General features: G+C 44.0%; 2 protein-coding genes across 2 annotated transcripts in view; both read right to left on the bottom strand.

The window, feature by feature from the left end:
• The window catches only part of LOC126559023 (glutathione S-transferase 1), a 435,657-nt gene that overhangs the window by 316,025 nt on the left and 95,490 nt on the right, over positions 1 to 24,142 (bottom strand). The gene's annotated exons all lie outside the window — the stretch shown is intronic.
• LOC126559736 (collagen alpha chain CG42342) overlaps positions 1 to 24,142 on the bottom strand; it is an 83,383-nt gene that overhangs the window by 12,637 nt on the left and 46,604 nt on the right. The window contains exons 5-10 of the mRNA XM_050215908.1: positions 15,237 to 15,272; positions 14,824 to 14,895; positions 11,706 to 11,774; positions 7,267 to 7,446; positions 7,096 to 7,201; positions 6,923 to 7,011 (exon numbers count right to left, since the gene is read on the bottom strand). Coding sequence (XP_050071865.1) covers positions 6,923 to 7,011; positions 7,096 to 7,201; positions 7,267 to 7,446; positions 11,706 to 11,774; positions 14,824 to 14,895; positions 15,237 to 15,272 — 552 coding nt within the window. The remainder of the gene's footprint in view (positions 1 to 6,922; positions 7,012 to 7,095; positions 7,202 to 7,266; positions 7,447 to 11,705; positions 11,775 to 14,823; positions 14,896 to 15,236; positions 15,273 to 24,142) is intronic.

Here is a 24,142-nt window from a genome sequence, read left to right as displayed (position 1 = left end):
ATCACTAAAATAAAACAAACAATTTAAGCGAATACAACGGGTAACTGGTAGCTAGTTTTGGAAATTAATCTACGCGCCGTGACATTGAGTTCACTATCGACTACACTCCAAAAATCGCACGTCGACTGACACTAACTCTCGCTGACAAATACACGACGACCGAACCGGGGGACGTCGCATCCAGGGCGAAAATAACTTTCAACAACATGCGCGACAACAGCCGATACTCGACAAAACGGCGCTGACAAAATCATGTAGCGCTCGTATAAGCTGGCATGGAACAACAACGGTCGCGAACGATTGGAATGATTTCGTGCTGCGCCTAGGGGCCAGCATCCCCTCCTACGTCCCGTCAAGTCATCTGCGGATGCTGTCAACCGTTAATCGAATGTGTATTTTTCTCGCAGGCAGCCAGCAGCAGCAGCAACCAGTGCCGGAGGAACATTCTACGAAGACATTTCACCCGGTCCGGTGCTAAAGTGCTGTTTGTTCTTTGGGTTGACGTGAAATTGCTACCATCAACATTTATCTCCTATGCCCGTCTGTGTCGCGTGTTTGGAGATGATGTCGTGAGTCAGGAGTTGAGGAAGAAATCATGTTCTTTTGACGGCGCTACACTTACCTGCCTCCATTTTCGGTACGTCGATCGGGGAGAGTTTCGGGACGAACAACACGTTCCGTTCCGTGTGCGTTTCATGTTTTTCTGTGCGATCGGTACATTTGCAGGGTAGTGGTGCTTCTCGCGGTGGGTTAGAACAGGTGCATTTAAGCGCCGGTGAGATACTAGTGAGGCTAGAGGATTAGGACAACAACTACGAGGTGCTAAAGGGGATGCTACGGCTATGTTTTAAGAAAGAAGTTAAAATTAAACTAGCTAACGACGATCGAAGAAAAAAGTTTCTAAAACTCATACAAGAAAGCAAATCAATAGAATGACTTTCGATCAGTAAATGGAACTGTCCATTTACTGATAAAGCGCTTATTGTGCGAATTGATCAGACAAACAAAGGGAAATGTTACGTATATTCCCGTTTAATTGCGTTTGCCATTTATCAGTTGTTTTTCATTGCCCACTTTTACAAATGATTGGTGTTCAAAAGAGTCAATATTTGCATTCGCAAAAGGAATGCGAACAAAGAATACAAATTTTCATTTCCGTTAAGGTAAAATTTAAAGTTTGATTAAAATGAAATTTTGCAACACTTTTCACCCAACCATCCTGAAACTTACAAAAATCTGTAATCAGATCGATGGCAGCAAAGTGAAACAACATGCACATGAATAACGATCATAAAACCGTTGGACACAGAATCGCTCTTATGTAAATTGGATGGAAATATGAGCAGAACTTCCGAATTGGTGCACCTTTCGGGCTGGTCTGGGGTGGAGTCGCACGGTTTCGATTTCAGCTCGCCTTTTAATTATGATTGACCGATTCGATCGAACAAAATGCACAATTTCTGTGTGTGTGTGTGTGCATTCAATTGCGTATCTGAATAAGCGCGGCAATTTTCCGAATGCTGATCGATGCATGCTCGTAACACGCGCGTCCCGAAGAAAGGGATTCAGCGACAACTGCACAAATTACGTGATTTCACGCCTAATGAGCGCTGCTTCAATGTTGCCGGTGTTGGGTTATGCAGTGCTGGAGGATGAGTTAAATTAAACCATCGTTTCGCCGTAGTGGCCCCCACACCAGCGTAAAAACCACTTACCACTCAACACTGTCAACCCCGTTTTGTGACGTTGCTTTTGGGGTTTGCATCAGCGCGGTAAACGAGGTCGTTTGGTTTTCTTTACCATTCTGGCCAATCTGCGACACAGTGCGTAACAAATGGCGCTCGATCGAACCGGGCGGGCACCGGATTTACACAAAGTTCTCGCCGCGAAGGTAGCCGATGGGATGAGCGTGGAAAAATTGAATAAATCATCGCCGCAGGAAATTTATCGATGGCGCGAACCGAATGACCGGTGCGTAAAAGTTTCGATTGGAAAGCCAGGGCTGACCGTTGCTGTGATCCTGTGAATGGGTACCAACATTCTTCCCACTCTCGCTCTCTATTTATACAGGATCGTTCACAATGCACCACGACCATATTGTGCCGGTAATTTATGCCTGTGTGTGTGTGTCTGTTTGAGCAAACTCACATTCACTTAGCTGGGATCGAAGCGCCGCAGCGAAAATTGGTAAAACACTATTGATAACATAAATCCCGCAACTTGTGCCATCGGAAAGGGCGACCGGGAACAAGCCACACACGTCCACCCATGAGTGGGCAATGGTGAACGTGTACTGTGAGATAAATTCCAGGAGCGAAAGAAGCTGGAGGATGCGTCGAAAAGTGAGCCTGTCACTAGGGCTATGGCCGGTGCGGTTACCAATCGTTAGTGGTTTTGTGGATTTGTTCCCACAGTTGGGATATGTGCTGGCATCAGTGTTTTTTTTTTTGCTGTTATACTTTCACTATTTAGGTGTACATCGTTATCTACGGTGACATTCATCGGTGTGGTTTCCTGTCCCATTACAATGCGTAAGGGTTATTTTATTAAATCCACATTGAAATAATGGCATCATATCATTAAATCCAATACATGGCTGGTACATTACACGCAAAAAGACACGCTGGCACCACAACCGTACACCGTGATGAGGATTGACAAAAAAAAACAGGCAAAGTATTTATACATCAAACCGAATGCATGATGCTTTGGGTGGGTTGTAATGTGAGTTGTGACCGCAAAATTAATTATGTTAAGCAAACCAATAACTACATTTCAATAAATAACCTATAATCGTGCGCAGGCTGTTAAAAAGATTGTGCTTCGATTCTTCTGAGGGTGAAAAGCTTTTATTTGTTTCGATTTAGTTACATTCTAACATTCCAATTTTTGAAATAGTTTTACTGTAAAAAATCGTAAAACTTCTTCATAATTATAATCAAATAACATATTTACTCTTATACATTTTAAATGAATTTCTTCACCCTACACATGATTGTGAAAATTTAATCAACCTCGAATACTGCTATTAACATTCGTAAATTCGCCCAACTGTAACCTATTGTGACGTTTATGGGAATGGTAAATCCATCGAGCAGCATAATTGCACTCGTTCACCAGTGGCAGCACTACTCACAAAAGTGCACTTTGCGCTTCATCAGATGCATTGTTGCATTGTGGTTTAAATGCGTTTTTACCAACCGGCAGGATTAAACGCCCGGCCGCTGTATTGCTCGATTCAGCCACCGTGATGTTTATGTTGCAACTAATTTCCCTCCAAAACTCACCTTACGTGGAAAAAGTTATAGTTCGCCGTGCACACATTTGGTCGGAACATTTGCGAGTAAAAACTTCTCATACGGTACGGATGTCGTTGTTTGGCGTGCCAGCTAACCAACAACCGAACCGTGTTCGTACCGGAGCGCACGAACGAAATTTGTTTTTACAAAACGATACAATAGACCGAAACTTTTCCACTTGTGCCGGAAGAATGGGTTCGGTGCATTTGGCCATTTGCGAATTTCTATTGCACATTCCAATTTCCGACACTGCTAGGGCCGGTGCGTGGTGTCGCAAAACGAGTTTAATGGCTTTTGTTTTCCGATCGGAATTGGTTAAAACTGTGGTCAAGCCGCAGGCAACCTTTACGGGTCATCGATTGGTGTTGGCCCCTATCTGCTTATTAGGGTAAAACGGATAGGTATGTGTAAGTGATGGATTGGTTGGAATGGAAATAGATTTATGCTTAATATTTTATCCTATTGTTCGGCTTTTCTATACTCACTGGATTGATGGTAGAACTGTTTCAGTTGAATGTGGGTAATCAATTTAATATTTTTCGTGAGAAAATCGACGACGGGAAATGCTGCTTTCGTTAAAACAGGGAGGTAGGGGGGTAGGGGTTGTTTCTAGCAAAAAGCGCACGTTAATATACTTTTTTATACAAAGATATCGCACGTGCATTTGTTCGGTGTACTTTTGTATAGCTTAAAATAAAATAAAAAATTATTTTTCAACGCTAGTGGATAAAAAAATCCGTGCGATTTAATCTTGTACTTGCGTATTTGAATGCGTATCTGCAATAAACTTCACTAGATGAACCTATGTATATGCTTGTAGCTCACAAAATATTCTGTCTCTTATATTATCGTCTGATGTGTAGCGACAAAATATAAAATCGCTATCGTTTGCTTTGCAGTAGCTTAGGCCAAAGGAGTGGAGCAGCTTCTGTTGATGCTGATTGTGATGGTTGTAAGTCCTACCTTTTCCCCAGCACTAAGAACTAAGTATTGAAACTTGTTCACTGCGTTACAGAACACCAGAACACGAGTGATTTTAGGGACTATCTACAGAAGCTGGGAGACCGAAAATTTGTTTCTAAGAAAATGTTTATCCCTGAGACAAATCAAAGAACTTGAAATTATACTATTTTGCATATGACGTTGAGTAGCTTTGAGTTAAAACACATATTTTTATTTCCACACAAAAACTAAAAATTCTAATGCATCAGATCATTGCGTCTAAACAGTTAAACCAATTCAAGCCAAAATGAAAATTGTTATAGAATTTTTCTTCTTTGCTTAACGACCTCTAAGGTCACACCGGCCATCGAAATTGCTTATTAGACTTGCCGATACCACGTAGTTAGATAGTAACAAATATCTTTTTTATGATTTATTTTTACCACAAGAAGACCTTATCTAAACATTTTTTATCGAAAATGAAATTTAGCAGTAGGGGGAGGAGCCTCAAAAATCATTACAGTTCGTTACATCTTTAGCTTTGGCCAAGTTTTCTGGATATTGCTATAAGGACGTTGTGGAAGCGCGATTCTAAGGACTTAATTAAAGGATTTAATTTAAAAAAACAATTTGTTAACTGTTATTAAATTCAGCATTGCCATCTTATTATTTACAAAACCAAAAAAAATATTTAGATTTTTTAAAAGTTTATCTTGGTTTTTACGTACATACATCTGTAGCATGATATGGAATTGTGAACATTTTCTGCTTCGAAAGGATGCACACGCATGTAGGTTGTTCTCATGAGTAACGAGAATGAGTAAATCACTGATAGGAGCGTTCTACCAACGGCAGACAAACCGTAAGCTTGTTTGGACGCTGTCCATCGTACATGAGGCTTAACAATCCATTGACCAAACAAACCACTAGATGATGATGCTGACGTGAGGGCAGACGCCCATCGTACAGCATCCGAAAGCGTCGATCCAGTCTATCGCTGGAAAGCCGGGACACCAGAAACGGTTTAACGGTGGAGCAGATTACTCTATCGTTTCTTCCACCGAGTTTGTGTGAGTGCTTGTGTGAGCTGGTTATGCATTAATGATGTATCGTGCTGTCCAATGTAATTTATGGTTGCGTTTCGAGAAAGAAACTGCCCAATGGGGACAGATTCTGTCGCTTGATGGTGATGATTGAAAGGTCCTTTGATGTTTGTTACCATGCGTAGCACAAGGGAAAAATCGTTCGATCCGATTGATGGGCGAGATTCTAATCCACATGGTGAAAGGAAGCACAGAAGCACACACACACGGTGAAAGGAAGCACAGATAGACTGCTCGAACGAAGCGATGGAACCGTGTGAGAAGAACCAGAATGCGTGTGATTTGTAGAATCTCATTATTAGTGGATGGCGCATAAAGGCGATGAGACAGATATTCATTGATCAAAGCAGGGTGTCGAATATCAGCTGTTAGATGAACTGATAAATTCTAATGCTTTACGACGTGGAATGGTTTCAGCCATAACAAACGCGATGTCAAAACAAAACCAGAAAACAGATGCGAGAAAAACAGATATCAAAAGCTATGTGTTGAAAAATAAAATCGAAGATATATGCATTTTTCTGTCCACTCCAAAACATGCCCATGAAGCTTCGAAAAAAAAAAAGATCTACAAACGTCCAGCATAAAAGGCCCCCAAAACCATTTCTGTGTCCGCCGGTGATGGCGGAAGGAATCCAATTAAATTAAATACAATTTTTATTGCCCAACCCGACCACCACCGGACAAGGCAATATTTGTCAGCAGCCTGGCGGCCTGCCCCGGGCGCAATACAGAGCACCGGGCGCAACAATCTCGTGTGAAATTGCCGTTCGCAACGAATGCCGGTGTGTGTCGGCGCCCCATGGCATGTTAGTTCTGTCCCCGAGAACAATCCGGACCGTGATTATTTCGGTGCGGATTGTACTTTTTTTTGTGTGTTTGTGTGTATTTTTTTAGTATTATTTTCCAGCAAGCTTTTATGCTAGCATGCACCAAAAATCGTTCCGCATACGATTCGGCCGTTCGTGCTGGAAGGAAAGCGATCCATGCTGATACATTTGTGGTTTTTATTTTGCGTCCAATTTTTGGTCGAGGCACAAACGAAAGAAAAAATCCAATGTCCCTGCACCGGCACAAGCCTTTTGCTGATGAAATTTATCTCTTTCATCTTGTTTTATGTGTGATTTGGAGAGATTTGGCGATACACTGGTCCCTTTCGGTTTGTTGTTTGCCTACGATATGATGCGTTTCGTGTGATAGCTTTTTGGAGCCGTTTAAGCAAACCAAAATGAAAAGAGTTTTTCGGCTATCAAAAACACAAGTTCGGGAATAGTGCAACAGAGGGAATATCACGGGAAAAATGGATGCATAACAAGCAAAATAGAGAGGTAAATAAAATCGTTTCGCTGTTTTAGCTATCAATCAATCTAAATGTTAGTAACAAACAACGTGCACAGGCTGTTCTACGTTAGTGATACAAAAAAAAAGAAGCATTTAATGCGGCATTAACAGGTGACACAGGGTGCCAGAGTGAGCTCTATGTACAATATATTCAATGTTCGCTGTTTGTCTGTCAGTCGGTCAAAGTCTTGGCTGCAAAAAAGGGGTATTTCGGAAATTCCATAAATCACTACTTACTCGTTTGCCTCGTTTGCCGCGCGGTCCTTTCTCGCCCTGCGGGCCTGGAGGTCCTTCTGGTCCCGGATCACCCTTTTCGCCGGGTGGGCCTGATAATGAAATATAAAATTTTCATTAGAATAATGTGAAATTGTAAATTTTTCCCCTGTTTTATTCAATTCAAGGCAACTTACCAGGAGGTCCTGGAGGTCCTGGTGGACCTTCAATTATACCGGCCGGGAATTGATCACCCTTGAAGTGTGTCGTTAGGCCTCGATCACCCTTATCGCCTCGATCGCCCTAATTGGGAAGATAGCAATGAGCAATCATCAAACACTCTAAACTACTTCTACTAACTGCCATACCTTTGCACCCGGCAGACCAGGCGTTCCCGGATTTCCGACCGGTCCCTTTTCGCCCGGCGGTCCCGGATCTCCCTTCAGTCCCGGATCACCCGGCGGACCTTGACGTCCGTCCAAGCCGATTGCGCCCGTTGCACCGGGCGGACCCGGGGGTCCCGGTGGTCCAGGCTCTCCAGGCTCACCCTGGAAAGAATCACAGAATCAAATTAGCGAACGTAGCACAGTCGGTTACAAACACGGCACGGCAACGTGTTGGCACTCGAGCCCATAAGCCCACTTGACCGGTGTCTAGTGGCGTGAGAGTAGCGTACGAGAGGACGACTCAATGCAACCACAAAACATCCTCCCTCCGTACGACGAGCGATGGGGTACGGGTGGTTGTGATGGATGGGTTGGACGGGAGCATGGTTCGCATCTTTCATCACACGAGTTGTCGTGGGTAGCCGCATTGGAGAGCATTCGTGCCCGAGCACACTTTGCAACCGGCGAATGTACAATTTGTTCGAGATGACAAAATGTCAACGCAGCTACAGCCGGACAAGTGGTAGCAGCACTAGTGGCGGTCTTACCCTTCTGTGAAGAGCATCACCTGTCATTTGTCTACTTGACGGTGTGGGCACGTGTGCTACAGCCAAACCCATTTCTTGACTGTTCCCTTCGAGGTTTTTGTGTGTTTTATTGTGTTTGCTCCACTTGGGTGACGTTACCTTTTACCCGGTAGCCCAACCGTGCTTTTTTTTTGGCCCTCAAAATACATCTCGTTGTCACCAGTGCGCGTTGCTGCTCCCCATGACATTCCGGTCCTTATCATTCATCTCCGTTGGAAGTGATGCAAACCATCCATCTAACCCGTCCAACCATTCATCTCGGATGTCGCCGAGATTGGGTGAAGGCTCGGCCTCGTTCCACACGCTACGCCCCCGCCCTTCCGAACAAGCCGGGGGCGTGAGAGTCTCGAGTGCCATTCAGCTTGCGTGCCCCCACTTGAGCATGCAAGAACAACGCTACACTATTACGGGTTGCACTACTACTTTGTAAGACGCGGATCTACGGTTCTACCAAGCAGCATACACATGCAGCATGCACGACTAAAGTGAGAGTGTATGTTTTTTCAACATATAGTTGAAGAATAGTGGAGAATAGATGCAACGAGCTGGTCCTATCACACGGTGGGCGGAAGGATGAATAAAGGAGATGCGAGCGTGGATCCACACACCTGTACGTATGACGCTTGCAGCACCAACCAAGGATTAGAAACCCAGGACAAGTTGTGGTGGTGTATGACACGATGCTTTTGGTTAACCTTACTATTCACACACGCTAGAACGGAACCTTTCCCCCGAAGTATCTATTGCACGCGATCGTCAGTTGGAATGAATAACAGGGGGAGATGAAAAATGAATGTCGTTTGTAAAAGTGGCTAGAACATGCTGGGTTGATGGGTAGCATGTTTCATCAGGAGAAAGATAATTTATGAAATTGAAAAGACAAATAACCGACAACATACCGACACCTACCACAATGGCCACGGGCGAAATGAAATTTAAAAGCGAATGAAGTAGAAATGCTTGCGGATGAATCCGACCGGAGAAGGAAAACAATTTTGAGAAGGGCTAATGAAATAACACAAAATGCGGTCGATAGCTCGCATTCTTTGAGGATGCATTTATGAAGTTGAGAGACGAATTGCACATTCTCTCATAGAAATCAACCTTTTTCTCGCATCGATCGATAGAAGATGCCAGTTGCTCGCAGCGAAGCATATTGCACGGATGGCCAACCAGATGAAGCATACATCTCTAGCAATCAGAACCAAACCGAAGCAAATTCCAAAACGAAAACCCCACAACTTACCTTCAGCTGGATGATGTTTGCTGCGGACACATTATGACCGGCCGCTTGCAGGTCCTGATACAGGATACGGGAACAGGGAAGACAATACAGGGTGGTATAAGGTGTGCATATGTGCAGGTGCGGGTTGGTGAAGTCAGCAAGGTGAAGTGGATCGTAGGAAAATATGCAAATAAACCAAAAAAAAAACAGGAACGAAAGATCGAGAAGTGGATGGTAAATATCTTTCCATCTATTGCTCCAAAACGGAAACCCTCGTTTGCTACTTTGACATTGTCAGTAACCATCGGCGGAATGGTTGGTTTCAACCACGTGACACTAACCAATAAAGACCAATAGATGTCAACTAATTTCCAGCTGTTTAGCACAAATTACATTCGCAAATGTTTCACAACGAAAACAAAAAAGAACGTCAGACCCGTGTTACGAATGTCAAATTCAATATTGTTAAGTAATGGTAACGTTGCGGTGAAATTGGGAAAAAGTTTTTCGCACCGTTCGTGCAGTGCAAGGAGTTCCACTCAGCAGTACACACAAAAAAGAGACAAGTAAACAATATTACCCCGAAAAGACAAACTTAACATTTTTGTTGAGGCAATGGTAGAAAAGAGAAATAAGAGGAAAAAAAAGGGAAAATGTCCCGACCTTCAGGAGAAAAACACATTTTCCACACACAGACAGTGATGGAATGTGACCGGAGTACAGAACACAAAACAGAGCAGATGGATCCTATGGAACCTATGGATCGGTTCCAATAAATAGCCAGCACATGACAAAACAGGGCAGTAGAACGGTACGGTATGGGAAAGTGAGTATGGCTGGTGGTCAAAGAAAAACTTAATAAAATATTGCTTTTAATTAAAAACATACAATAAAACAACAGCTCCTGTAGGTGGCAAACAGGCTAGTCTGCTGGATTGTTCCGTCCTGCAGCACTCTCGCTAGCTCGTGGACGTGGTGGACACTTTGTTGTGCCTTTGGGGGAAAATGAGAGGATGTAGTGTGTTTTCTTAACCTCGCTACACAGCCACGACCTCCATTCGGTCAACGAATCGCTACCATTTCTGGTCGGTTTATCGAACCACTAGTACATGTGAACACGGCTAGATATTAGCCTCTTTGCTCTGGAGCAGTTTATGCGACACGTGTGCTGTTCTGCGACATTTCGAGCGCCAAGTTTGACGCTGCTGGTGCTCCTGCTCTGCTGTTGTTAGTTCAAAATTTATCGATTCACCGTTTTGCCGAAGCGAGTCATGATTTTCACCGCTGCCCAACTGGGAAAGCTACTCCCAAATGGGGTGTTTTCAGCAATGGCCGCTATTTATCGAGGTAGTATCATAAAGGGGGAAAAAATGTGCATGCACCTTGAGTGGAAGTTACGAGGTCCGTCGCGCGATACTGTGAAGCGCGCTGTTTAACGAGCGTAAGTTGAAGATGGTGCCCAGGAGATGGTTGGACCGTGGACCTGCTTAATATTAAATCCGTACTTTATGCACTCTTTAATGTGGTGTGCTTTACAGCGAGCTTTACGCACGGTGAGCTAGCGCATGGTTTGTGGCAAGAAAACTGGAGAAGGTTGAAAACGGCTTATTAGAAAAAAATATTTTTGATGAAGAAAATTAAACTTTGATGCAGCAAGAAACATTTAAAAGGCATCTTTTTATCTTTTGCAAAACACACTGAGTCCATCTGAAGTTTCGTCCAGCTCTAGCGTTTAATCTGCTACACTGTGTAACCCACCGCATGAAACATTGTTGACTTTTTGTGAGCTGACTTTCTGGTAAACTTAGGCGCTGGATGTAGCTGGGTAAAGCGGCGCCCTGCAACTTCCACCCTCTTGCGCAAAATAAAACCATGGACAGAGGATTTTAATAATGGCAAACGGCTACTACCAACATCCCAGATGAAAGCATGCTCCGGCAAAGATAACGAGTAGTCAGAGAGCTTGTTGGGCTAGCTGCTTGTTTTGTTTTTTTGCTAGAAAACTCGAACCACGGGAAGGAAAACAGGAACTCACACGCGGTGATGAAGCAGAACCGAGGATAAAGCCACAGGAAAAGCAAGTCGTTAAAGCTACCACTAACAGTACTAACTAAGTTTCAACAGGAAAATGCAGATCAACCGCCTGCTCCCTATCTTGCTCCGTACGCAACCGTGAATTTAAATTCGCATCTATTCTACGCCGATCCACCGGCACCGGCATCTATTTTTGATGGGTTGGCCGATGGTCGGCTACTCATGCTAATCCGCTTTCGAACCCGATCAACCACCAGTTCGGGACCAGCACAGCGCTCACAGGAAACCAATCGGGATCGCCATCTAAAAGGGGGTGTGCGGACATTCAAACGAACACGTGTAGCATGCAAATAAAAAGCAACACCCGAGGCAAACTGAAAAAAAAAAATACTAGAACAAAACTAAAACACAACAACTAGCTACAGATACGTTACGATAAGCGGTGCTATTGACCAGTGGCTGCGTGAATCTGTGTGAAATGGTGAAGCAGGTGAAGCACAACGGTAACTACCGGCAACTATCTACCAAACGCACAGGAAGAAAGCAACAAACTAAACAAAGCCAATGCAATATACCTTCACGGCTACGATTTCCGCGTAGCCTAACGAGCCACCGCGCAGTGTCGTTACGGATCGCTTTAATCCCTGCATGGGATGATTCCCGGAACGTTGCGTGTGGTATGCGGCCCATGGTCCAGGTCCAGGTGATGTGGTGGATTAGCACATTTTCGCAATCGTTACAGCATTAGGGTACGTAGGTCCGGTGAAGCGTTGCGTCGATTGTTAGCATAAAGGTATGGTTAGGAAGATGTTAGATCGAGGGTTGTGGAGTCATGGAAGTTCGCAGAAGATGGCGAATTTACGAGGAAATGAAAGAAAAACAGATAGCATTATCATCGAGAAGTGTTGAGCAAAAAAGGGAGCGGAATATAGAACATGGTCGCCAGGTTTAATACCAGCGGAAGATTTACAAATACGAAGCAGAGCGTGTAAAACAGGATTGTTGGCCGATGGCCCAATGTTGGTGAGCTGCGGCGTCGCCGTGGGAAACAATCGTACGACATCGGGAATCGTACTGACCCAACCATCCCCCAGCCGTCGGAGAAACGAAGCAAGGAAGGAAACAATTTTCAATTTAATTTTACATAAATGACTACACTCATACACTCCGAGGGGTGGCCGGCCCAAAGCCACCCTTACCGGCACAGTGGATTGATGGTCGCGGTCATTCTTTCTCCTGCAGAACGTGCAACAATCGCGGGAGAGAAAACTACGCATGCACGACAGCACAAGGGGCCTGCGGATGTGTCCGTCCTCTTGTTATCACTCTAATCGGAGCTTGGCATTGCGTGAGAGAAAGAGACTGTATGAACCGACAGACACATACACACATTTGGACCAAATGTCGCCGGACGATATGAAATTTAATTTGTTCCTTTTCGGACCATTTACCGTCCATTGACTTTACGCCGTCCGATTTGTAACCTCTGGTCAATTTATTTGACCCACTCGGCTGCACGTCAGGGAGAACCGGCAGAACGGACGAACCTGTATGTATGTGAAGATCACTCGAAAAGATTTCACCGGAGGTTGATGGTGAACAAGTTTTCATCAACATCCGGCGACGGCAACGATCGGGGTTGGGGGGATGTTGAAAAATTAAATTACATTTTTCCTAAAGGCGTGGAGTTCGACTACGAGTGGAAAACTTCTAGCGGTGCGCACCAAGGGATTCCTCCAACCCGTGCCGGAGGTATCCATTTTCCGTATCTGCTTAATGTAGTTTACTCGCTGTGTAGCGTCGCGTGCAAAGTGTACATTCGCCTAGGACTTAATTAATAAATTGATTCAGTGTTTCACGAACCGATTGCTGTTTACCGGCAGGCACGGTACACAATGGTGGCGAGGATGGATTGTATATAGCGGCACGGATTTCCACTTAAGATGACATTGATTCGCGCAGTAACATCAACATCAAGACAAGGGGAGGCATGGGTTCGACTGAAGCAAAATGCTCCATTTGGGTAAGTGGATCTAACGATGGTAGTAGGCATTTTCTATACGAATTAGTGCCCGAAACACAAGACTTCGCTTCAGGTTTATCTTTAAATTTGATCGTTCATTGTGGTTTACACGACCTCTTTTAACGAACAAGTAAGATGCCTTTACACGACAGCAGCTTTCATTTATTGTTGCAATTTTGACCTCAAATCTTCAGTGTAAGCAAAGGGCTGTTATAATTGGTAATTTTAGATATTGGTGGAATTTATCTGTCAAATCGTTCTGATATATTTGGCTTGTCCTTTGTACAATCTTTTGCCGGTAGGAAGTATCATTATTGAATAAATGCTATGGTCCACACAGAAGAGAATCTACTACCTAACAAAGGAAAGGAATTAAATTTTACCTTAGTATAGTAAGTATTAAATTACATTAAGCGTCATAATGATGTATAATGTTACGAAATTTCGTTAAATAAATTAATGTTGCTGTCATGTTAACTATGGATAACAAACCAATAAAAAGTAATCAAGCGATCCAATAGCCTGTTGTTTAAGTCGTTTTTCACCAGCAAAAGAATTTGATTGGTACTTGAATCGGTGGCGCTGAGGGCTGCGGCAAGAAGTATTGCCCAAGTTTCCAAAACCATCCTTGAATTGCTTTGAAGTGAGCTATCGAAGTGGAGAGCCCTGAGAATGCCGGGAATTGGCTAATTAATTAATCATAATTACATCGTCATCTGCGTACGCTTGTTCCACCGATAGGACGTGCATGCAACCATGAACCAAATCGCTTGTCTATTGTATCGGCCACCTCCTTCCAAGGAGGTGTGTATCAAATCACAGCTACGTCTAGGCAGTCCGGCCATTGCATGCCATCGGTTGTTTGCCAGAGACTATTATCGCTCGGTTATTATAAGTCATCGGATCGTGCTGTTGCGAGCTGTTTGAAATGCCTGCCTGCCTGACTGCAAAGACATAGCCCGCTTGCATCGCAAAGACAGGTCATGACACTGGGCTGCAGGAATGGTGCAAGAGACATTTCTCAAATTAACCCCAACTGCCTATGTGCGTGCTTTGGTATGTGTGTGTCTGAACGGCTTAATCCACTCCGCTGTAAGGCGAAGTACAGTGTTGACCATGGCAAATGCCTCCAGGGAAGGAGCAATCAAATGGACGATTTGTCAAACGTTCCCATTGAAGGATGCTTGAATGGGGAACTGCATTCTGTCCGTACCACACTGTCCAATCTGTGACCACCGGAGTACCGGAGGCGACCATTTTCGAAGAGTGTTCCGGACCTCGTTACGTTTCATTACGGATTGCGTTATGCTATGGCAACTCATGCATACCAAGCACTGGGGTACGCTTTAGACCGAGCCTCTAACTGTTTGTACTCCAATCCTAAACTGAGCGACCGTTCGGAGGGGACGATGAAGACGATAGGAAAAATTTAAATCAAATTATTATCAGTAACATCTCGAGTGATGGATGCTTCGCACGGCTGTGCTCCTTCACGTGACGTAGAATGTCTCTGGAAGATCAAATTGCTGGACAAAATCAACGGATAGAATAGGTAGTGGAAAGCGACGAGGACGCGAAAGAGAAACGGGGCAGAAAAGAAAAAAAAAACACACACACCAAACCAGCATCCCAAAACGCTGGAATGGGCAATTGGTGCTTAGATAAATTACCTTCACCGTCTGGAACACGTCTATCGGGGGTGCACCAACATCACCTTTCGAGCCCTTGTCTCCCGGTCGACCCTGGGTAGAAGAGACGGGAGGAGAAAAAAAAGAAGGAAGGAAAACCAACATTTTAATTGAATCGTCCTGTTCCTGTGTGCTGTCATGCTTTGAAAACCGTGTGTACTCGGTTCCACGTTCCCTCCACAGATATGGAGAGCCGTGTAGTAGCAGAGTCCCGACTAGATTAGACGGAGCATAAATTGAGCGGAAAAATAACGAAATGCAAACAAATGAGTTTGTGGCTGTTGTGGAAAAGTGGTCGGTGGAGCACTAGGTGCCACTCTTTTGCCATGTCTAGTAAGGGGGTTTCACTTCCTCGGACACACACACACACACACACAGACACAAGAGATACTTACCGGTTCGCCTTTCGGTCCGTCTAATCCTATCGGACCCTGTTGCAATGGAGGGTGGTTTTGCCATGTGTGCAGTGTCGCATCCGGATAGAGTTGTTGTTAAAGGTGAGCAGCCGGTGGACGAGATGGGGAAGAGAGAATGGGAAAAGAGCAGAAGAACAATTCGATTAGCCGGAGAGTCATCTTCCCGTTAAGGAATCCCCCTTTGCGTTTCGAGGGGTTGGATGTCTTATCGTAGAAAAGATAAACTTTCAAGTAATAAATAACGAAATGAGATCATGCATGACGATAGTTGCATTTGTTAGGTTAGGGTTGTGTGCTGCAAAGACCCGAATGATGAATATACAGATAGAGGATGGGAACAACGACCAATCTCCAGAATCGTTTAGTCTTACCCGTAAACTAGCTGTACCGTACAACGAGCTGTTTTACTAAAGAGAAAGTATATTTAAATACACTTTTGTAGGTACGCGTAGGATTAATAGTGACTTCTGGCTAGAAACACCACCCCACAAAGGGGCAATAATTGTGGTCCGGGGTTTCATATGAGAGGCGAGATCGTATCAGAGGAAGTATCTATAATAGAGTTATGTTGGACGATGGAATCGAGAGATTACTATCCTGCATGGACACCAAATGACAGTCTGGTTGATGGTAGTTGATTACAAAACACTCCTGACAGCGATGTTTGTGCATCGGACGAGTTCGATAAATCGTAAACGTAATGTCCGCCCATCATGAGGTGCAAATTGGCGATTCATTTCATTCGTTTTGACTTCGAACGCCGAGCAACACCCGTGACACGAAGAACGGACGGTGTGGCGCACGTGTACAGCTTTGAATATAGAATTATTATAATGATAACCATAAAATGGAAATTTCTTGTCGTTTTCACCGCCCTATACAAAACGAGAAGCTTATCGATACGCACTGACTGGTGCGTGTGTGTTTATGGCACCTGTTTCCCGATTTGTGAAGGTTACGATTATGGTCTCGAGATGGTGTCGAAACGCAACGCGGCGCTTACGTTTGCTTTTGTGCAGCTTTAGTTATGAGTTTTCAAAAACAGAAAACCAACAGTGTGCGGTGATCAAGTTTTATGTGAAACCATTCGCTGCATCAAATAATGTAGCTCTATTTGACGATAAACATTCTTCGATGCTTTGCGAAAGCAATTGGTACCGCGATTCTTGCGAACTTCAAAACTGTATCCGAAAATCGAACTACGCGGCAGTGAGATTATAATATACTGAGCAGTGCTGTCCAAGTCCCAACGAGCGAAGCATCGAAACGAAAGCCGGTCAGAAACAAGCCAAAGTAAATAGATCAGTCAAATTTAGCAAGTACACACATCCACCGACCGACGTGAATGCGTATCGGTTTTATTACGGTGTTCCCTCGGTGGTTCCCACCGTGGGCTTGATGCCAGAGCAAACAGTAAACCATCGCCTCCCAGAGCTAGCTCCGGATGCTGTCTCCCCTGACTCGGGATGATTGAGTGAAGCACAGGGCTCTGACTCGGCTTCCCGAAAGGGAATTGGTTGTGGTTTTGTGCTAGAATTGGCGGAAACAGTCTTCCATCCCGCGGGGGGTTTTGAAAAGTATGTCGAAAGGAACCTTATTTACCTTCCCGGCTCGGTTCGGTAAATGAATTAACATGTGTTGAAATGTACAAGGAGCCATGTTTATTCGCCGGGGCAGGTCGGTCGAGGCCTCGAGGGGGGGTCGGCACGAGTGAAAGGAAAAATACAGCACAAAGTTGCCCCGATCGATGTGAGTTACCGAGTGGATGCTTTAAAGCCAGTTCTGGTGAGGCGCTCTATCCGTCGGTTGGCGTCATGTTGACAGAAGCAATAGATATCTGTGTACAGTGGTGGATGCTCTAAAACCATCCGGTGATAGTGAATTGTTGGGGCGAGTTTCCACAACCCAATAACTCCAGTTCGATGGAGGTAAATTTAACCGAACAGCGTACCACATCTGTTCCTCCCCTTTGGTTGCCTGCCTGGGTTCTGTTGATTTGGGTAAAGTTTATCGGTAAAGTTACCGCCATCAATGATCATCTCATCGGTGCCCCTGCGGGTCACAGCGTGGTGGAAAAGTTACACCGGTGGAGTTTTCGTTTTCTCCCGTACAATGAGTGTAGATAAATGTTATTCAAATAACTTCATCTAATTTATATTAATTTAATTCAATTTGTTTCTACCTTTTCCACCTGTTTCAATTGTTGTTCTTTGGATGAGCTCACAAAGACAGTGATGAGTTTCGGTTTTTGAATTTTCCAATTCGAACAATGAAAAAGGATGTTAGGTGCTTTACGTGTTTTGATAACATTCTTTTGCTTTGGAAATAAATGGTTTTGACAAAAGCTCCATCGCTTTTTGATCAAAATTTTTATTTGTGTTGGTTTGACATACATGAAGGTTTTTTTACCATTGAGTTGAATACATTATTCGAAAATCGAGCTTAAACGGAGTTCCTTTAAGCTATAAAAATAGTATAATATAATATATAGTATAAAAAAAAAGTATAATAAACTAAATGAGGTTAGTTAAAACAATCAAATGAATTTCTGAGTTATGAGACCACATGTTCACTGGCATGTGTATTATTATTCAGTTATTGAATTAAAATAACAACTCAATTGTAGAAAATTTCCGTTCAAGAGATTGGATGTAAAATTATATATTCTTTTTTAGTTTCAATCAGATTTTATTTTATGCTAAGTCCAGCTTCCATTTTTTTTTGTTCATAAGGGACGGCCAGGCCGTATTGCTAAGTCCAGCTACATACGACTTGAACAATAATCTAATTAACTTTTTAAAAAACACGCTTCTTTGGTATGAAACTTGAATTTCGATGTTTAGGTTGTACACGAAAATTCTTCCATGACGCTGTAACGCTGTAAGTATAATCAGTAGTACGAAATCTGCATAAAATCCCTGTTCAGCCGTCCTCAGCTAGCCAAACAATCACCCAGGAAGGATTAAAAATTGATGAAAGCTTACTTTTGGGGGTGAGTGTTTGGCAGAAAAGATATCTTTTTGCTTCCACCACTCGTTACTATCATGCAACTAGAGGGCAACTGATACAAATGCTTTAGAATCTCAGCTTTCATCAGCGTATAGTAGCTATTGATAACGCTGCTGCTCTTGCTGCTGCTGTTGCTTACTGTTACCCTTCTGTCTTCTGACGATGATAATAATCTATTGAGGTAGAAAAACTGGGACGTCAAAGTATCTTGCGAGTTAATAGCTTATTGAAAAGTTTTCCCTTTGATAGCGTTCCACTCTACCATCACGGTTCGTGGGCGAGTCTTTGCTCCGACAGGTATTCATTCAGGGCCGCCCTTTAAGTGGCCACTGCTAAGTGAACGTACCGTTTCAGGTTCATGGTTTTTTTCGTTTAAAAGGAAAATCAACCATACCTATACACAGGCAAAAGGTTTTCCAAAACTATCGCTACTGTTTTTAGTGGAAGCTCCACCTTGCACGGAAGTGTTTGTTTTCTGGACCAAAACTGCTATCCGAACCCTCCCAGAAGAAGCTAACACGGTAGAGTGTTGGCGTGGAAGTCGAGGCCACATGCATTTGACCTTACGGAATGTGCACCACAGCGTCAGGATGTTCTTAAGCAAACGAAGCACTATAGAGCTTGCCATTTTCGGTAGTCCACAAGAAGTGTTAAAGGCATCTCCCATAGACCGGTGCATAGTTTTACCAGCAAGGGTAATTATGAAATGATATACTTCTTCATGAGTTTCCCGAGGCTTTTTGGTCCTTTTCGGGACGCAGATACCTTCCAGAAGGTCGCACGGTTAGCTGCAAAAAAGCCATCCATAGCATTATGTTTTTCTGTTGTTCCGGGAAAACATAAATTTAGCTCCCAAGCTCCAAGGTATGTCTTCGCCCACCTCAGACACACAAGCTGCAGCTTATCCGTTGTTTCACCGAACGGCATACCGGCATACGGTTCTGCTAATTCCTGTTCTTTGTCCAAAGCGTTATGTTTGAGGGATGTTTTTTTTTGCGGTGTGTCGTTCCTTTCCTTTCATGGATGTTTATTCATGGTTTATCCTCCGAGGCGTCATCACCATCACAGACAGACACACCACCATTACCGTACACGGGACTGTTAATCCACAATTTTATGTCCCTGGATGTCCGCCAGGTTCCGCTGGCGGTTTATTATGAGAAACTGTTTGCACCATGTCCTGTACATTCCTGAGGCGTTTGCGCTTGGTGTAGAAATTAAAACTCAACGCCCTAGGTGACCGTGCATGGGAGGCACGAACCGGATGCTAGAAGTCATAGAGATCCGCGGGATGGTGCACGGAATTTTGCACTTAATGCAGACAAACGGTTTCTACATATTTCGCACATTTAGCTATTCTTTTCTGTTCGTTTGGTTGGTGTTTATCAAGAGATGTAAGCTTTTTTTATTGTACATCCGTCCATTTCTTAACTGCGGTCGGATGGGCGTTGTCTAGGGCGGTGGTCGAGAAGCGCAACGTACGTCGCGTTCCAGCCACGTTGCAGCCAAAAACCCTTCGGGGCATCGTTTATGGACGCAGAATGTGTACTTTGTGTGCAAAAAGTACATTCCTTTCCGGGCGAAAGGTCTGTGTCTCGTGTTTGGGTGAGCATACTCGTTGTACGAAATCGTTGTTACAGACGGAAAAAGCCAGACAGGAATTGGAAGCCAGGGCAAGGATCAAGGATAAATGCATGTAAATGCTAGAGAAAGCACATATCCCTTCGGGGAGGTGTCTACACACGACCCGAGAGGTGCTTGTTTTCGTTGTTCAAATTAAATTGTTGCATACGTTCACCTAACCGAATTTGCTGCAAGCGTGTTCTCCGTCAGGCGACAAATCCGGGCCGAGAACACTGCGAACCCAAAGGGGCGGGAATAATTTATCAGCAATTAAGTACAACGTCGGAAGCAGCACTTGTGACACAAGGCAATGCATTGCTACAATGCACGCCCAAGAGTGGCTCCGTAAGGATGGAACATTTTTTGAAGGATTACAGCATGACGCTGCCTTCGGCATCATCTTCTGCATCGCGACACGTTACAGTTCCGTACCGGATCGTGTGACCGGAGAAGCTGTTTGTGAAGTCGCGCCTGAGTTCGTTACAGCTCAGCTCGGCAGCAATTGGTAGCGTTGCAGAGCATTCGTCCGGAAAGGCATGGGAAGCTGTCAAGAGTGATCCTTACGTTCGTGCCCGACCAACGTGGGTGAGTGTACTTTCGAAAGAAAGTTTCCGACACCGAGTGATGCTTGAGCTGCAATGCAACACTGGAAAGCGAAAGCAGCAACAACAAAAAAAGCTTCCACATGCTCACGGACTAATGGACGTTTGAAGATGGGCCGCATTTATGCAATCTGACTTTTCATGCTTACGAGTATGCCTATTTACCGTCAGCCATTCATCGAGGCAATCCCCGAAGGAGCTTTTTCCGGGAGCCCAGGATACGGAGTGTTGCCATATCCTTCCACTCCACGTTCTCTCTTAAGCTTGGCCACGTGCAGGTCAAGTGGTACGTCGCGGAAGAAATAATACCACACGCCACATCAAGGATGTCGGCTTTTAAGTGAGGGTATATGGAGTGACTTGATCCATTCACGTCCTTTTGCATCATCCGGCACGCCCCGGTACACATACGGGCGGCATAGGGTCAGCAAAGCAGAGAACCGGCACCAACAACGCCAACAACAGGGCAAAAAACCGGTACAGTAGCACACTATAAAGGATCCATTCACTACAGTGTCTCGCTCATTCAGAAAGCTAGGAAAAGGCTTTTCAGCTTGACAGAGCGTGTAGGAAAACACCGAAGGGTAAAGAGCTTATTAGGATCAGTGGCAACAAAAGGATCCTTCCTTGACGCACTCTAGTGCTCGTCATAACAAAACTCTTAATTGGGTCCCTCATGAGTTTTGCACGATTAAGAGCAAATACGGTAACATTTAGTTTGTGCTGGAAGGTGTTTATGGGCTTTATGATTATTACAAAAGAGGGAGAATATTTCTTCACATCTGCTAATGTGCTTAAATTAATTTGTGACTATTATTTACATAATTTCCAGCCCAAAATGATTGGAGTGTTGCTTCATGATGACTCACTATGTCTCTGTTCCAGGACTCCGTCACTTCATTCGCCTTTGTTCACTACTAACCGGAGTTTGCTTAGCACATTGTACTCGCTAAGATAAGTGATCAGAGCCGATTCAGGAGGTTTTTTACCCACGCTTCTTCTTCTTCTTCTTCTTCTTCTTCTTCTTCTTGACGTAACGACCTTAAGGTCAGCCGGCCATCGAAATGGCTTTCTAGACTGCCGATAATACCATGTAGTTGGTAAGTCAGATCTCACTACGGGGGGACGGTCCGGATGGGATTTGAACCCCGGTCCTGCCGTTTGAAGACCGGCGCCGCTGTCGCCTACACCACCGGGCCGCCCCATTCACCCACGCTAATGATTGATAATGAAGGGTATTTTCACAATTTTCTAATTTGCTTGAAAAAGCTCTACAAGCTATCCGTCCTTGATCCAATAACCAATAATATTTGGAAAGAAATTTCGTGCCCGAAACTTTTCGACAAAATTACAGACCGACTTTGAGATGCTTTTCACGTATGTTTGGGATATTGTTTCACTCGTTCCGACCAGTTTTTGTAAGGAATCGAGCAGTAAGTGTCATATGGCATTCCGAACGACACGTGTCTACTTGTACACTTACTTCATGGAATAAAGCCACACTAAAGAAGCTGCACACATCGCATCAAAGAACAAAAAATGTTTTGGGATCATGACCATAACTAAAAGTTTCGGTTTCAGTTGGTGATGTTTCAAATTCATGTTTCCTTTTTTACATGCATACCGGTTATAAATATGCTGTTTCAGAAAAAAAATCACAATCACACAAATTTTTGCTCCATGCTTAGCGTCATGTAATTTGATTAAAACAAAGAGCGATAAGCATAAAGGGACAAAATGCAGGGATTCGTGTGTGACGAATAAAAACTATTATTTTATGTTGGAAAGTTTGTACTATCACGTACTAGACGTTCTGTTTCTCAACTGACCTACCCTACCGATCGCCATAATTACACGAACGAGACGCTCTCTCGAGTGAAATGGCCCCGGCTGCAAATATGCAACGGGAGGGTGCGGTTGGTTAGTTTTCAGTTCTATTTTCTCGAGCAAACATTTCATGCAAGTGCTAACGTTTGCTTAGTTGATGTATGTTTCTTGTTTTCCCGTTGCCTTCTCCTTTCCCCAAACGCCCCTTGGCAGAGACCGATTTGTCTGCCGAACACAGGCTGCCGGTGTCGTGTATTAATAATTTCTGTATCAACTTTCTGTGTGAGTGTGTTGGGCGTGAGGGTTGGAATCGTCCTTCGATTAGGAGACGGGTGTTGCTGAAGAGTATACAGCGAAGCATTCCTAGAACAAATTTTCTTCTTCCGCGAAACACCCTGTACAACTGTGCCCTGGCTTGAATTCTTCATATCCAGCAGGATATCCGTATGTTGTAGAACATGCAAGAACAGACTGAACCCTTCTGGTGGGTATCTTTTATCGTATGCAGTCGTATGTAGCGTATAAGCCAACCCCACGGGAAAGTGGCGAACTTTGATAATGGAGAACAAACGATGCAACGACTGGAAAAGTGCCTCGTTGAAAATCGTACGCAAAAGTAAGTGTGCGAGGATACTTTGGTGATGCAATTGCTTCGAACGCATGCTCACGTTGCACGATGGGAGCCAGGGTGGACATTTCCGAACAGAGTTTGAGTGTTTGAAAAGTAAAGTTAGTAATCTACATCGGTATAAAAGTTGGTTAGTAAGAACACTAAGATTAATTCTTTCCTTTAAAGACCAACTGTTACTGTTGGACAATGTGGAAAATGTGAAGAATTTTAGATGAACTAGAAACTGTGCTTAAATTTTTTTAAGTAATTAAATTGATTCTATTTTAGAGTAAGAGCCCGTTTATTGCGCTTTAATGATATTCTTTACAATTTAACAACCATTAAAAGTCCGTTTGTTTGTTCTGTTCTGTAACGCCGTGCTTAAGACATAAAACACCCACAAACCGCAACACATCGTGCTCTGTCTTACAGTCCGTCGTCTAATAAATTCCAAAGCTGATCAACTATACATGACTATCGGACCGATGCAAGAAGCGAAGAAAAAATAAACTTCTCCGGAAAACCGCTCGTTTTCCTTCCGACAAACTGAGTTCTATCGTTCTGTCGGAAGGAAAGCGTTTGCAGGAAGAAGGAAAGAAAAACTTTTTCCCCCAATAACAAAGACACCTACATAACCACCAACATACACATACACACACACATATGTACCCAGTCTAACGGCTTTCATTCGATCGCATTTTCGCAACGCCTTTCTGCTGCATAATTGGCTGTTAGAGATTAAGCGGAAACTATTTTTCTCCACTTTCCCAAACCATTTTCGCCATTTCCTTTGGTCTACTCTTGTTTGTGTGTGTGTGATTGTTGTTCATTCCCTCTATGCTGCTTAATGCGACGAATGCATTCTTATCACTGAATGTCTTGTCTTAGCTTCGGTTATCTATATGCTCGTTCTGTCTGGACACTTTAGACCGCAGAAAGTCACACTTGGGTATCCATGCCGGAAAACGCCACGGTGGATCTCCCTTCCTACCCTTCCCTGACGCTACCTTTCTCCTACACGTTCACCGTTGCCCTTTTGGCAGCGAGATTCGACTGTGATGATAAATTATCCAAGGTGAAGAAAACTTACGCCTCAACGCCACTAAGCCGCTGTCGGAGTAGGATCATCATCTATCACGCCCAGGTCTGGGTCTGGGTGTTGAGGGTAGGACGAAAACCGATTACCTTTTTTTTCTTTTTCTCTCTCCCCCCAC

Source organism: Anopheles maculipalpis, chromosome 2RL (assembly GCF_943734695.1).
Source record: "Anopheles maculipalpis chromosome 2RL, idAnoMacuDA_375_x, whole genome shotgun sequence".
Taxonomy (NCBI): Eukaryota; Metazoa; Arthropoda; class Insecta; order Diptera; family Culicidae; genus Anopheles; species Anopheles maculipalpis.
This window is presented reverse-complemented; position numbering and strand designations above follow the sequence as displayed.